The 16,221-nt window shown below is 36.2% G+C and overlaps 1 protein-coding gene across 3 annotated transcripts; it reads left to right on the top strand.

Moving 5' to 3' along the window:
- The first annotated feature begins 5,285 nt into the window (after positions 1-5,285).
- LOC124919129 (DExH-box ATP-dependent RNA helicase DExH17) lies at positions 5,286-15,840 on the top strand. Of its 3 annotated transcripts, none has more exons than XM_047459291.1 (28): positions 5,286-5,423; positions 7,131-7,239; positions 7,831-8,014; positions 8,395-8,556; positions 8,680-8,917; positions 9,019-9,055; positions 9,393-9,439; positions 10,136-10,173; positions 10,289-10,310; positions 10,436-10,648; positions 10,762-10,918; positions 11,006-11,057; positions 11,172-11,243; positions 11,359-11,408; positions 11,591-11,708; positions 11,788-11,851; positions 11,927-12,010; positions 12,100-12,225; positions 12,295-12,491; positions 12,586-12,774; positions 13,187-13,441; positions 13,519-13,568; positions 14,142-14,159; positions 14,256-14,338; positions 14,428-14,620; positions 14,713-14,759; positions 14,819-15,115; positions 15,211-15,840. In XM_047459291.1, exons 2-28 carry the CDS (start codon positions 7,172-7,174, stop codon positions 15,681-15,683), a joined length of 3,534 nt encoding a protein of 1,177 aa, XP_047315247.1. In that variant the 5' UTR covers positions 5,286-5,423; positions 7,131-7,171; the 3' UTR covers positions 15,684-15,840. The 3 variants fall into 3 exon arrangements, with proteins under 3 accessions (XP_047315247.1, XP_047315246.1, XP_047315248.1); XM_047459290.1 differs by having other exon boundaries at positions 15,205-15,840; XM_047459292.1 differs by lacking the exons at positions 5,286-5,423; positions 7,131-7,239; positions 7,831-8,014; ... (2 more) ...; positions 9,019-9,055; positions 9,393-9,439 and adding an exon at positions 9,507-9,946 and having other exon boundaries at positions 15,205-15,840.
- The last annotated feature ends 381 nt before the right edge of the window (positions 15,841-16,221 follow it).

The raw sequence follows: 16,221 nt of genomic DNA, 5'->3' as shown, positions 1-16,221 counted from the left end.
CCGATTAGAGCATTTTGTCTGCGTGCATCTTTTTTTTACAATAAGTTTCCCTCTCAATTTATGCATGTACAAAATGAATAGATGAATGTTTTGAGGTCCTTAAGAACAAAACTATTCTTAAAACATAAAACACTTAGTCCTTAGGAATGGAAAGGGTCATTGTTGATCTTCTAGAATATATACTCAGAAGCGTATGCTCCATGCTTCCTTCCTGCAGCTTCCCTGTATCACCTCAGATTTCTGAGTTTCTTCTTCTTATTTCACCATGAAGCAATCAACCTCGTCATCATCACTGTCGTTGGATGAAGAGTAAGAATCATTATAGTTATGTTTGTTCTTCCCATCCCCTTCCATAAGAGCCTTCAGCTCATTTTCTTCATCCTTCTTCTTCTCATCACGCTTCGGCTTTCGACATTCCGATTGGTAATGACCTAGAATGGCACAGTTAAAACACTTAACATTAGCTTTGAATTTCTTATTATCATTTGAATTTGAAGAGCTTGAGTTAGAGTTGCTCTTCTTCATGAAGTCGCCAAACTTCTTCACGAAGAGAGACATGACATCGCTGCTGAGCTGCTGGGCAACTGTCTTCACATCAGGAGCAGTTGGTGACTCTTCAGCAGTTACCAAAGCTTTGGCAATGATTATGGATGAGGGTTGATCTTCTTTAATCCTTGAGTTCAACTTGAACTCATAGGCCTTGAGATCAGCAAACAAATCGAAGAGCGAAATCTTGTTGAGGTTATTTGGATTCCCTCATATCCATCGTCTTTATGTCCTATTCCCTTGGCAAAGCACGCATGACCTTGATAACAATCTCCCTATTGCTATAGGTCTTGCATATAATAGATAGAGTGGAGACAACTTTGCTGAACCTTGTGTCAAACTTAGTCATTGTTTCTCCAGGACACATTTTGAAACTGTCGAACTGTTGAGTGGCAACTATGATCTTGTTCTCCTTTGTTTGCTCATTGCCCTCATAAAGTTGGGTAAGTCTGTCACAGATCTCCTTGACAGTATCACACTCGATGATGTAGTTGAACATACTGTCATCAAAAGATCTATACAGAATGTTTAATGTCGTGTTGTTGAGGTTGTTTCTCCTCTTGTCTTCACTGGTCCATTCAGATTTCTCATTTTCAATCTTGATGGAATCATTTGTGATACCACTTCACATGTCGTCATGAAGAGAAGAAAGGTGAGCACGAACTCTCTTCTTCCACATAATATAGTTTTCTCTTAAGAATGTGGGGATTGCGGTAGCACTGGAATCTTTGGTTATGGTCGACATTCTTAGTGATAGCTTGAGAATAGAAATATGGCTCTGATACCAATTGAAATGATCGGTGGCACTAATAGAGACAGGGGTCTAACTATTGATGTCAACTTCTGAAAAACGGTTTGATAGAAATCCTATTAGGGATTTATATCACTTTCTATTCTTCACAAACCTTTGCAAACTCTTAAAGCGATTCAAGTGCGAAAACGTTTGATTGGGTTTGAAGCTAAGAACGAATGAAAGAATGAAGGACAAAATGTAAAAGACCCAAAGAGTTGTTTATGGATGTTCGGAGAAAAACTCTCCTACGTTACCCCTTCTTCCAACCACCGGAAGGATTCACTATACTTTTTTTGAATCAAATACAGTTTCAGTGCTAGTTAACTGTTGAACAGAACAGACTCTGTTCAATTTATAGAAGGTTTAAAAATATTACTCATCTAGACAGGGTTTTGATTATATCTCTCTCTTGATGTACAAACTCAGTAAGCAAACAAGTGAGTAATTCGTAAGATGGATTGTAAGTCTGGCGGCTCGTCCGTTGTCCTTGAAGATCTTTAAAATAGAGAACAGGTACCAACGGTCGAATCTTCTGCATTGAAACGTGGCAAGCACCCATTGGAAAGCCTCCATAGTACACATGTACAACAGACACTGTGCACAAAGATCGTGGCCATACCAATCTGGTAGTGCGCCGAATATTCTTCTAGGATCGTCCTACAAGGAAAAATTAGTGGAAAGAATATTTACTTACGTGACATTCATTCATTGGATGCAACTGACTGTCGTACTGATCTGTACGGATTAGTGGAGCAGGATTAGCGTGTAACTAGTTTATCGTGGGTAGACGGATGCTGACTTCAAACAACTGCTGAAGCGAGGCATTAGACGTGCTCCATTAGACTGCCAAGTCTAATGAAGTTAGACGCCCCCGTTTAATAGTAGGATCCATTAGACCACCAAGTCTAATGGAGTTAGACGGCACGTCTAACTACGTGTCCCTTCAGATTAGTCTGAAAGAGTTAGACTCCCCGCGTCTAACTTTCATCTGTTAGACTGCACGTCTAACCACGTATCTGTTAACTGCACGTCTAACTACGTGTGTGTTAGACTGCACATCTAACCACGTATCTATTAGACTGCACGTCTAACTACGTATCTGTTAGACTATACGTCTAACCACGTATCTGTTAGACTGCACGTCTAACTACATGTCTGTTAGACTGCACATCTAACCACGTATCTGTTAGACTGCACGTCTAACAACGTGTCTATTAGACTACACGTCTAACTACATGTGTTAGACTACACGTCTAACAACGTGTCTGTTAGACTGCACGTCTAACCACGTATCTGTTAGACTGCACGTCTAACTACATATCTGTTAGACTGCACGTCTAACTACGTGTCTGTTAGACTGCACGTCTAACTACGTGTCTGTTAGACTGCACGTCTAACTACATGTCTATTAGATTGCACTTATAATCACGTATTTGTTAGACTATACATCTAACCACGTATCTGTTAGACTGCACGCCTAACTAATCGTACGTGTAATAACCAACATCTCTAATGACCCTGATTCAGGCTAAGTCTAACTTAGCACGTTTTGATGCACCTACACAAAAAAACAATTAGACGACTTAGTTTCATTCTTATTTAAGTTTTACATAAGTTCATCATCAAAATACCGTTAGTCAAAATAATTTGACCTAACACGCTATTTGACTTTGCAGAAAAATGAGTAACATCATCCATAGTTTTTCCACTCTCCATCAAAGTAAAGAAGTACTTGAGCTGCAATTGAAAACAGTTCAACAACATTACAATAAATCCAATGCAACAAGTTTTCTAGAACCATAACTGAGGAGGTTGCTGGTAGAGTTTTAGGAAATCCAATGCAACAATTTTCCATAAGTTTGCTTCAATGAATCTAATGGGATAGGAGCCCCCTATCCAATAGGTCCATTGAAGCAAACTTTTGGACAATTCTTGGCACATTGTATCTCCATGTAACATACCAGCAAACTCCTCCTCAGTGAGTATTTCGCGTGAGTGGGAAAACAATACGCATGAGTGTAATATGCGTGAGTGTAATACGCGTGAGTGAGCTATACTAAAATATGTGTAACATTTGTATAACATAGTATTGATTCACATTCATTCTATCGAATACAACCTAACAAACAATATACTTTAATATAACCAACATAGTGTTCATAATCACTAAAAAACTTAAAATAAACATACCCATTTCTCGTTAGGAAGAGTAGTGGGTCACGAATTCAAACGGAGAGGTCTCGTGGTGGTGGTCGTCGTCGTCAGCTGCTGCTCGTGGTAATGGTCTTCAGGGGAGTATAGTCTTCAGGGGAGTAGGGTTTGAGAGTCGGGGTGGGGTGGGGAAAGTGAGAGAAGAGAAATGGATATTCGTGAATCGGGGGGATTTTGTTTTAAATTAGGGCAAAAAAATTATATATACGATGAAAGACAAGAAATGCCATTCACGCATTTCATATAAATGAGTGAGTTGAATAACGCGTTTTAGAAGAAATGCGTGAATGACATATCCCGTAAATTGAAAGTCGAGAAATGTCATTCACGCATTTTTATCTAAAACGCGTTAATCAACTCACGCGTTTTAGATGAAAATGCGTGAATGGTATTTCTCGTAAATGAGCGGTAAATCAGATGCCCGAGGGGTATTTCAGACTTTTCGCATGCCAAAATGCCCATTTTACCAACATTAGCTTTTTTGGATTTTAAGGCTGTTATAAGGGCCATTTCATCCAATTTCCCCTCTAATCATCATACGTGTTCATAATTTTTTTTATTGATTAAATGTGTTTATCAGTTTAATTTTTGTGGCTATAGGGTTGTTTTTTTTCTTTTTTTAGTAAATTCGAATAAATTTTAATAAAATTAAACCAAATTCAAATTTAAGTTGGGATTTCAAAATTTTAATATATTATATAATATATTATTTAATTATATGTAATAAATTATATAATATATAATTAAAATAAAAAGAATTAATTCAGTATTTGTTTTTAAAATTGAAATCCCACCTCGAATATCAATGAGTTTTTTACTATGCAGACTTCCCCTTGAATCACATGATCACCTCTTCTTTCAATGCTCTTATTCTTCTAGAGTGTAGACTAGGTTGCAATCTATTTTAGGCATAAACAAACTGGCCTAACTCAGATTGGAATACTCTAGTAGCAAGAGCATCTAGGGAATGGAGAGGCAAGTCTTTGCTTGGACACTTGCCTTCATGACTCTTCTCTTGCAGACCCTCAAGGTAGATGCTAAGGCATTTATGGGCTTCCCAAAAGGAAAGATCAAAAGTTGAGCTCAATCATACTGGTCCTTGGGGACCTAAAGCCCAATTATACAAGTTCATATTTACAAAACTGCCACTATGCTACGGTCACGAGCTGCCTTAAGGCATTCTATTAAGGTAAGGCATTCTATTAAGGTGCAGTAAAGCAGTAAAAGTTAAAGCTTAAGCCTACACAGTCAATGAAGGAGCACTAGCGTGAAAGGAAAGGCAGGCTACCCCCACCGATCGGAGAATAAAAGGCAAAATCGGACAGGTATTCAGGGTTACCAGCCCAGTCGGCATCTGAAAATGCAGTTAGATGAGTCGAAGACCGAGCAGCAAAAGTGAGACCGAACCCAATGGTACCTTTGAGATACCGAAGAATGCGTTTGACAGCATCTCCAAGACGCTCGACCACAGGGAGAGGAAGCTCGACTATAAAAGGTTCAGTTCTTCAAGACGCTCGAACGAAGAATATCAAATGTAATTTAAATTTAAATTGGTTTAAAACGTCTTTTATTTTTTTTTCACTTTTTAATTATAAATAAAATAGAAAATTAAATAAACAAAATAAAAACAAAATAACCGCCCAAATTCGAAGCTCCCGCGATTTGAGAACAGAAAAGAGGGAAAACTGTAATCCCTGCATTGATCCAAAAGCAGCGTGAGAGAAGAGGCGTCGTCCGGCGATTCCAGCTGTGGCGGAACTCCTGTGCTTGCGGCTGATTTTGTTCGAGCTATCAATGATTTCGGCGACTTCACTTGCATCACTACCGACAACGATGAAATGTAGTAGAAGACGAATGCCGTAATCGTATTCAGGTAGCGTCTTGCGATCAAGCTTTATTAACTTCCGACGTTGTTCGTCGCTTGCATTTGTTTTGCACTTCCAGAAGCTCAAAGAGATCCGAATTTCATATCTATTGAAGATGAAAAAGTTTTCTGACACTTGTTTTTCAAAATACAAACTCATAGATAGATAGATAGATAGATAGATAGCCTGGTAATTGCTTGGATCATAATCGCTCTGATAACACTTGTTCTCGGATTACGAGTTAGATGAAGAACCGAGCTGGACATTAATACTGCCGTTAACAAATATGGAGAGATTGAAACAGAGAGAATTAGAGAAAGACTAGATAACAGAGAAGAATGAGAAAAGACATAGTTAGAAAAGAGATAGAGAGGCAGAATAAGAAGCAATGTGAATATGTGATGGTACTTTTTAGTGACGGAATTTTAATATCAAATAGCCTAACCTAAATATTGTGAGGTGTTTCTTTTATATGCCTCACCTACTACATCCACTAACACACACAATTACACAATTAACTATCAAGTATCAAGCCATAACTCCACTACTAACACTAATACACTTTACTTGGTCAACTAGCTAATCCATAATAGCCATGTCTAGCTAAGTATTTGTGTCATGACACATTTTCAATGTAAAGGAATTGCCTGATAGAGTTGTATTTATATATCTACTTTTTCATGTTGTTGGTTTCCTCCATTATGGATGTGAAAAATCTCAAGTGGATGAATGCTACATAATCAAAATGGAAACAATGAATTTATCAGATATTTTGTAGAAATTTAGTGAAGAAGAAGATTTGTTGGATGTTTATTTCATGATGAAGCTATGCCTTAAATATGCATAAAAAGAACTAATTAAGAAAACACAAGAAGACTTAGGAAAGACTGTTTAGGAAATGATATAGTCTAACTATAGTAATAATACGTATTTGCATTTGCAATATAGTTTTAGGCTTTAACAGTAGCAACACCTTCGTTTCCCGCCATTATGCCTCGTTTTCTACTCTTTGAGCTTCATTTCCAGCTATCTAGGCTCGTCTCCCACTCTTAGGGATTCATTTATGGACTTTAAGGCTTTGTGGATGGATGCCTTTATTGCACTATTTCAACAACTTTGTCTCGAACCTGTCTTGTTTCCAGTGGTATCACTATCAATAGCTCACCTCGTCTCTAGCAGATTTGTCTCCAACTCGTTTTATATTTTTCTTTCCAATGGGCAGAGATAAGATTTTAGAATTTATATGCTAATTAAGTCCAACTTGACATTTCCAACATTCACCCTCAAGCTATGTCAACGTTTCTGACAAAGTTTTGTCGATGGAGTGTTGTCAGAGTGGCGTTGTTGGAGTGTGTGTCTGTGAGAGAGGAGACACTATTCCACTTAACTTGCTCTTCTGACACATAGGTGACGTTGGAGTGTCTGCGGAGGTGCGACCCTTGGTTGTCCATCTATGCAACTATAATTTTGTTTATGCTTGCTCTAGGGAACCATTTCTTTCGACCAGCATGTATTCATAATTGAATATAGGCATAACTCTGTTTTGGTGGACATGTATATCTTGACCTTGACATAGGTTATGAAGCTAAAACTCTGTATTCTTTTAATGTTTGTGCAGCCAATTCATTGCAGATTTTCTGATGTTTCTAAAAGTTTATGTTCAAAATAATATCATTCATTAACATAAATAACATGGTGTTGTTTTATGTGATTAGGTTGTATCCCTTTTTCCATTGGTGGGCCGGAACTACTTCTTATGGATCCATACTCATTGAAGTCGGTGACTGATTTGCCTGCTACATTTCATTCATTTTTCAGTTTCAGGTGACACATAATTAAATTGTTGATACAGGATGATAATTTTTTGATCTTATTGGCATTTAAAACTCTTATGTTGTTTTCTTATTTATTGTTTTATTTTTTACTTCCCTTTTGTAACGTTTGAACGCATCTTGCGTTCTTTTTAATAAAAGTTGACATTTTTCAAAAAAATAATAATTAAATTGTTATGAGCATTTTATTAACATTAATAAATTTCTATCCTTCCTAGTTTAACTTCTCAGTGCAAATATTCTTTGTTATTGAGCACAGTATTAATTAAATTACTTCTGGAGTAACATTACTTTTGAGAACTTAAGAAAATGAAACATATTTTAATCAAATAGCTTCTATTGTTGGAGATGGCTTTTATCTTCACAATGTTGCTGTACCTTGAACAAAATTTTGTATTGTTAACTGTATAGAAAAGAAATGGACATGCATCTCTTTTGGTCCTTATATGTTGATATCGTTTGCCTTCATTAATTATTTGCGATACTGGATGCTCTTTTGATCATGCATCTTTGTATCTGGCATTTTGATAGATGTTATCTTGATCACATTTTTCTGTCTGAATTTCTTATGTTGAATATGCAGATATTTCAATTCACTACAGAGTGAATGCTTTTCTTCTTGTTTTCTCTCTGATATAAACATGGTTATTTCTGCGCCAACTGGAAGTGGAAAGACAGTACTTTTTGAACTTTGCATTTTGAGGCTCCTGTCAAGGTTTATCTCTGGAGATGGAAGATCTCTACATGTGTTGGGAACCCTCAAAACAGTATTATCCTTTTACTCCGTATCTTGTGAACGCCTCTAGATCTCATTATGATATACATTAGGGCTCTTAGAACACGATGTTAAAATACTACCTTATGGGTCTTACTTATGTTTATTTATTCTGTCTTTTCTGTTTCTTGCATCTCTCACTTACTTATGGTTCAAGGAGAAGTAGTTTTTACTTTCATTGCCTACTAATGAGGAATGTAATCTGTTTGTCCTTCATTTGAAGTAGTAGTATACACTCACTAATTTATCATCTGACAACACCAATTCTCATTATATATTGTTCTATTGAATGGATTCCTAAACTCTCATGGACATCTCATTTTGTGCTTCTTGTTATATCTTCTTATGTCCTATCCTTTTTTGTTGTGCAAGATCTACATAGCCCCATCAAAGGCTCTTGTACAAGAAAAGCTCAGAAGTTGGAATCAAAAGCTTGGTCCATGGAATATAAACTGCCTGGAACTAACAGGAGATAATGAATCGTACAACATAAAAAATATTCAAGAATCGGACATCATCTTAACCACTCCTGAGGTCAGTGTAGGGAGTAGGGACAAACATTATAATTTAACTCAAAATGTTTCCAGCATTTTGTTCAATGCAAGTTGAGGTTTATCAGTACCAAGAATCACAACATGCTGTCTATACTTTCTGCAGAAATTTGATGTGGTGACTAGCTATCGCAAAAACAGTGGTGGCTTGAGCTTTTTTAGTGATATAGCACTTGTTCTTATAGATGAAGTTCATTTGCTGAACGATCCACGTGGGGCAGCATTGGAGGCAATAGTTAGTAGAATAAAAATGCTTGCTCGAAAACCAGAAATGAAAACAAGTAATTTGGCTAATGTCCGTTTCCTTGCTGTTTCTGCCACAGTTCCAAATATTGGTGACCTAGGTAAGGTCTGATAAGGATTTGTCAAGCTAAAAAAGGACTGCATTTTTTAAATATATTCTCGACCTTATTGCTCAAGATTATTATGGATGATGCTAATGCAGCGGGGTGGCTTGATGTTCCCTCCCAAGGAATTAAAAGGTACATCAATAATTCAATATCCCTTCGTAACTCCCGGAACTTCCTCGTAGTGTCTCCCTTCCATGCCTCATTTCATAGGGAACCTCAAAGTGGCTCTATTTCATTATATTCCATCCATATCCCAATTCCATTATTATGGATGATGCTAATGTCGTTTCGAGTCTATCTCTTTATATGGAAAGTTCAAAAATCATCATATAATAATCCAGAGATTGCGATAGAAAAGAAAAAGGGGGGTTTGGGATGATTTTTAAATCTTTATTCATGGTTTCTGATTTTCTGTTTCTTTTTCTATGCATAATGACATGCCATTGTTTTTCCTCTATTTATTCTGCAGATTTGGAGAAGAAATGAGACCTGTGAAGTTGACCACCAAAGTTATAGGTATATATATAGCATTGCTCTTATCAGCATCCTGCATCCCTGTGCTTCCTTCTTGAACTCTCCATATTAACCAACTACATATTTTCCTACTTAGAGATGAAACATCATATATATAATTATGACACCTTAATGTCCTTTCTCTATGGTGAGATCAGAGAGAAAGTAAAAATTGGTGCTTTGACTTGAAAAGTGTGCAGTAGGTATGGAGTTTCAAAAATAAGGTTTCTCCTCTTTAAGCTCCACCGTCTCCCCCACACCCCCAGCATCGTTAAGTCATGGGAAAAGGAGGAGGCCATCATCTGAATCTTTGGGAGGGAGTTCGGTTGGTGTGGCTCTCGAAACTTTGCCAGCGGCTGTTGGGGAGGCTTCGCTTCGTCTCCGTTCGGGAGATGGGGGAACTCCGAAGGTAGCTTTGGCTATCGGTAGCTTCGACCCAGTGGCAATTAAGATGTCTTTATTGTATGACTTTTTTCCAAAAAGAGAATTTAAGGACAACCCAAGCCTTAGGTCGGCACTGAATCCCGGATTGTAACTTATGATAACAACTGTCATGACTTGTGCTTTCAGTTTCTTCCCTAGGTGTCCCTGGCAATGAAAATGTCTCATTTAAAAAAAAATAATTATTATTATGGCACCTTATGTAGACTGAGGAATTATCTCATGTAAATTCATTTATAATGTAAATATCAATTGCAGGTTATGCTCCGGCAAAGAATGACTTTCTGTTTGAAAAAGTAAGTACCTTCATTCTTGCACTTTTGACTTGTTCCAAAAGTTCCATTCTCTTGCTTGTGCATGTTTTATAAATGCAATTCTATCTCCTGATGTTCTCCTCATTCCATTGTCCAGCGCTTGCAGAACTACATTTTCGGTATGTAGGAGTGCACATGAGTAATATTCAAAAAAAAAAATTCCTTTGGTCTGTTTACACCAAGAACAGTTCATTCGATTAACAACTCTCCAAAATCTCAAATTTATAAGAATGGACTTCTCCAGATATTCTTATGCAATATTCCAGAGGAAAGTCTGCTCTTGTTTTCTGCTCAACTCGTAAAGGGGCTCAAGAAGCGGCACAACGACTCTCTCAAATAGCAATGACTTTTGGCCACTCAAATCCCTTCATTAAGACCAAAGAACAATTGGAAAGGCTGCAGGAAGCCTCAATATCTTGCAGTGATAAGCAAATGCAGTCCTACATTCTCTATGGTGGCAAGTTTCCTTTGTCTAATCTTTAGATTGTATGCATCTTTACATATGGTAAAGCACTTATATGGGCTAATGGTGTAATAATGGTATTCTGTAATATGTATATTCATCTCCAGTGGGATTTCACAATGGGGGGCTTTGCTCAAAGGACCGCAACCTTGTAGAAGGTCTTTTCCTAAATGGTGATCTTCAAATTCTTTGCACTACAAACACTCTTGCCCATGGAATCAACCTTCCAGCACATACAGTAGTAATCAAGTCAACGCAGCACTTGTATGTGTTTCTATGGTCACAAATATCCATTGTATGGTTTCTGGCTAAGTCATAAACACCTAAAAGTTTAATTTTCCTTTTCCACAGCAACAAGGAAAAGGGCCTCTACATGGAATATGATAGATCAATGGTACTCCAGGTATTTGACCCTTATTTTTGGGTATTTGGATTAGCTTTTATAATCTGACATCTCTTCAGTCATCAACAATTTTACTGCTGATAAGATTTGTGTATACTATCTTCATTTGTTCAGATGTGTGGTAGGGCGGGTCGACCCCCATTCGATGACACGGGAATGGTTGTAATCATGACAAGAAGAGAAACAGTATTTTTTTTCCCAGCTGATCTATTTCCAAATATTCTTAAATTTGAATATTCAATTGCATTAAAATGCTTTCATTTATTTGTTGATTTAACAAATTCCTTCTACATGATATCAGGTCCATCTCTATGAGAATCTGTTGGGTGGATGTGAATTAGTTGAGTCACAGTATGTCGTCTACACCTTTCAAGTCTTAATATCTTGTGCTATTATATTACTTCATATATTCCAAAACAAGTGGTTCGATTGAAATCCTTACAGTTTTTGGTCAAGTTGCTTGCTTTTATAGAGATGGAAGTATTATTAGTTAGTCATAATCTAGACAACTAGATGTCTCCCTTTTCTGTCAGACTCCTTCAATGTGTTACTGAGCATCTAACAGCAGAGATTGTCCAACTTACAATCACTGATATCACAATGGCAATTGAATGGATGAAATGTTCATACTTGTATATCAGGATGAAAAAGGTATTTTGTAGCTACACACCAAAATAACTCTTTGTTTCTTGCTGATTAGTTATGTAACAGATATCTTTCCATGAAATAGAACCCTGAGATCTATGGCTTGAAGAAAGAGATTCAAGGTGACCGTTTGGAGAACCATATTCAAGGTACAAATATATCAGAAGAGGTCGGTGGGTTCTTTCATTGCTTTCTCTTGATTCTTTTTTCTTTTATACTACCAGAGATTTGTGTCCAGAAGGTTAATGAGCTATCACAGAATCAAATGATTTGGACTGACGAAGATGGCTTCCTCTTGAAACCACTTGGTAAAAATACCATATAGAGTAGTACATTTTACATTATTTCACAGTTGATAGTTGTCACGGGAAACTTCTTCATTGCTTGTAATATCCAGAACCTGGAAGACTGATGACAAAGTATTATTTGAGGTTCAACACCATGAAGCATGTCATGCAGGCATCGGCTGTTTGCAGTTTGGAGGATGTTCTTCACATCATTTGTCAAGCTGAAGAAATATCCTGTATGTATTGTACATATTCATATACCATTAAAAGAAATGGAAAAGTGATGTTATTAATTGGGAATAAAGGGATACAGCTCAGGCGCAATGAAAAGAAGGTTCTAAATGACATAAACTGGGATAAAGAAGACCGCCTTCGCTTTCATGTCCTTGGAGATAAAGGAAAAAAGAAGAGACGCATTCAGACCAGACAGGAGAAGATCTTTGTTTTGATAAATGACTGTTTGACAGGAGATCCTTCCCTACGTGATTTATCTATGACCCAGGTTTTCCAATCAAGTTATTCTAATAAAGTAATATGCATACATATGTTTCAAGTTCTCATGTCCGACATGCTAAGATGGTTATCTATTTGTGCAGGATATGAATTCTATATGCTCGAACGGATGTAGAATTGCCAAGTGCATGAAGGAGTATTTCATCCATAAAAAATATTACAGTGGGTTTCTAAATACAAGTCTCCTAGCCAAATCCTTGCATCAGAAACTATGGGATGGATGTCCCTTTTTGCTGAAACAATTACCTGGAATTGGAATGGTAACTGCAAAGGTACGGTCTCTAGTGATACACTAAATAAAAAATATCTAAATTTTAAGATGAGTTATGTTTTTGAAAATAAATGTTGAATAAACCAAATGAAAACATCTAAATTATAAATTATAAGTACTTGGTATATAAGTTGATTTGATAAATTATAGAACTAATTAATGCAGGGAAAATTTATAAGACTATTTTGCCCTTATATGAGTAATTTGGTTAATTTGCTGGGTTCGGGTTCAAGTTGTCTTTTGAACTCTCTTAATAGATTATCCTATTAAATAACCGTTACAAATGAACTTAATTCAAATAAGCACTTGATCATTTAGATTAAGTGATAAGTTGTGTCATCAAACACCGCCTAATGAGAATCATTCACTTTACAAAATAAAATCTTGATTTGTTCGTCGGAGATATGTTTCAGGCACTAATTTCAATGGGAGTAAATTCATTTAAAACACTTACTGAAGCTGACCCAAGGAAGATAGAGATTGTCACTGGCCGGAAGTATCCTTTTGGTAATCATATAAAGGAGGCGCTCTCATCTCTTCCGCTTAAGGTTGACATGAAGATTGAAGAAATTGAATGCCAAAGACAAGGCAAACCCAAAGTTGTTGTTACCCTTACTAGGATGTCTGAATCACCTCGCTCGACAACAAAGCGACATTATGCTGATATGGTATGATATTTGTATGAACATATATATCTTCTTCATAATATTTGAGTTAATGAAGATAAATTGAATTTCTTCAACAGGTTGTTGCTTTGGAAGAAGAAAATATTATCCTCTTTCATGAGAAAATAAGGTGATGCTTACTTGGTCAAATATAGGAATGGAAAATTACATGAATGTTACTGTCATGAGTGAATTCAGAAACACTTAGAATTACTCTAGGCATGTGTGTAGGGGATTAATTCTCTTGCAATGAGGTATGACCATGTAGATCGATATATAGGAGAATACAGAAACCACACTTATCATTTAGTATAGAATGAGTTGTGGGCTGCACCTCCTAAATAGTCCTTGTCATAACAACCTATGCCAGGTCAGCTAACAAGAAATAGGCCAACTCGGCCCTGAGGTTTTTACGTCTTACAAGAGAATTAATCCCCTACACACATGCCTAGAGTATTTAGCTCTTGACAATTACTTAGTAGATATCATGATAGTATCAACAATATGTGGTTTCCTCTTTATGAGTACTAATGGTAATAAATTAATTTTCAGGGTGAGTTGAGATTGACATATCAGTTACCTTTTTATATTTTAATTTTTCAATTCTTGATTAAAGTGGTAGCTGACTAGTTGTATATTTTTGTCAATCTTTTGAATTGCTAAATATTGATTATGATGTCAATTTTTGTGTTGGTTGCCGCAGTGTCGACGAATTTTCCAGGTATGATGAGACAACACTAGTACATATACCTTACACATATTGTCAAACTCTTTCAAGGTAGTCTTTTTTAGGCATAGATTTTTGTTGTTAGTACAGCCCTTATAGTGCTACCATTCTGGTTTCAAATCCCAAACAAGCCAAGGCCACAGTTAAAGCAGATCTTATTTTTGAGGAATTCAGTAAGTAAGGTTTATTCTTTGACTAGAAAATATATAAAGTTAATACTGTGATTCTTACATTCATTATCTGCTTCTGCATGTGCATGCAGTTGGGATAGATCTGCATAAAGAATGTGTTTTTAAAAAGGAAAACAACATCCAAAAACATGGAATTAAGCAATCCTCTCTTCCGCATTCCAACAACCATGTATATGCTATTGAAGTCAATAACAAGAACAATTCCCGTCCTCGCATCAAAGAATCTGGACGACGCAACAAGTCTAAAGAGGATATCAGTTGCATGTCCGTCATCCATATTTCTAAAAATTGCTTTGTGCTTATATATATAACCGACTCCCTCACATATGACTATTATTACTATTCTCTGAATCCAGGCCCAATTTTGAACTCATTGATGACGAGGTGGAGGGAATGGAAGAAGGTATTATTTTCTTTCTATTTTTTTTTTGTATCTTGTCTCCTGACTGTTTGTTTGTTTAGTTGTTAAAGGTGGTGGGGCAGCAAATGAAAGTGAAGATGACGATTGCAAAATCATAACAGAAAGAGAAATCTTTGACCACATTCGTGAAAAAGCAAAGAAATTTCCTGTGGTGCCTAATTCGAACACTGATCAAGCAATTGTGCCTATCTCAGAAGCCTTAATCTTGCTTGGAAAGCGTTCTCGAGTAACAACTAATAACTCTGAGAGGAGGAGGAGCAAAGCTCCATGCCTATCTGTGCTGATCAGTAGTACTCCATTCTCAAATGAACATGGAAGAAAGATTAGTGGCGCCAAAAGTATTCTCACTTCCACATATGGATCTCATTTTCATTTTTCCGGTTTCTTTCTTAACTTTCTGAACATTTTTGAGATCTTTTTTCTGCAGAAGGAGGAGGAGGAGGAGTTGAAGAGACTAATAATAAATGCAAAGGCCCACCATCACCACCAACAACAAATGAAGAAGAAGTGTTTAAACTCATTAGGAGGAAATCTAAAGACTTTCCAGAAGTCAATAACCAACTGGCGGCAGATGAAGTATTATTAGACAGAAAAGACTATAATAGAAAGAAAGCCTGGTTTGACATGGAGGAGAAGGAGGATGGTTCAACATGGAAACCCAATCTGCTATCTCCACCGATAATCAGGTCTCCTTCTGCACCTTCTCATAATCTTCTTAAAAAGAAAAATATAGAATGGTGTACTTCTGCATCATCATTAACAGCTGAAAACAAGATAAAAGAATGTAGAAAGGAGGAAAGTCAGCCAATTGAAGTGTCAATAGGTGAGTGCTATAATTCTGTTGGAGAGATTAAGAAGAAAACTCATATATTTAGCGGATTTAAGAGTGTGTTCTCATTTCTATGACGTGCATAGATGTCATAGATAGTGGTAACAATTCATTACCACCTCAAATAATAAAACTCTTGGAGTCTATTCCATGAAAAACAAATTATGAAATGGGATGATGATAAGTCTGGGGAATTAGTTTTGATTGTTAAGTGCATAATTACTTCATTTGATATATTGGTCATCTTGTGTAGTAATTCTTATGAGATATATTTGAAAAACTTAGTTAGTTCCATATTCAAATCTATATGCATTTAAAAAAGACATCCACAGTAGGAATTTGAATGTGCAATTTTCATTATATCCAGCTTAGCTAAACAAAAAAGACTAACAAAAACAATGAAATGAGAAAAAAAACAAAAAAAAATTATATTTTTTCGATTTTTATTTAGAACACTTTAAATTATTTAAAGGAAAGATAACATTATGTGTAAAATCATATTAAATTCCAGTATTAAAAATAAAATTATATCTCTAACCACACTTAAAAGGTATTTTATATTTTAATTAATGAATCAAATATATTTCTAAATGAGAAATAATATTGGATTTGATT

The sequence above is a fragment of the Impatiens glandulifera genome, chromosome 1, assembly GCF_907164915.1.
Source record: "Impatiens glandulifera chromosome 1, dImpGla2.1, whole genome shotgun sequence".
Lineage (NCBI taxonomy): Eukaryota > Viridiplantae > Streptophyta > Magnoliopsida > Ericales > Balsaminaceae > Impatiens > Impatiens glandulifera.
This window is presented reverse-complemented; position numbering and strand designations above follow the sequence as displayed.

What these genes read in the sequence shown, in the direction of transcription:
- LOC124919129 (XM_047459290.1), top strand. Translation starts at nt 7,172, where the DNA reads ATGGATCCATACTCATTGAAGTCGGTGACTGATTTGCCTGCTACATTT. An exon ending in CATTCATTTTTCAGTTTCAG is followed by an intron (nt 7,240 to 7,830) that starts GTGACACATAAT and finishes TTGAATATGCAG; the next exon opens with ATATTTCAATTCACTACAGA. An exon ending in AAAGATTAGTGGCGCCAAAA is followed by an intron (nt 15,116 to 15,204) that starts GTATTCTCACTT and finishes TTTTTTCTGCAG; the next exon opens with AAGGAGGAGGAGGAGGAGTT.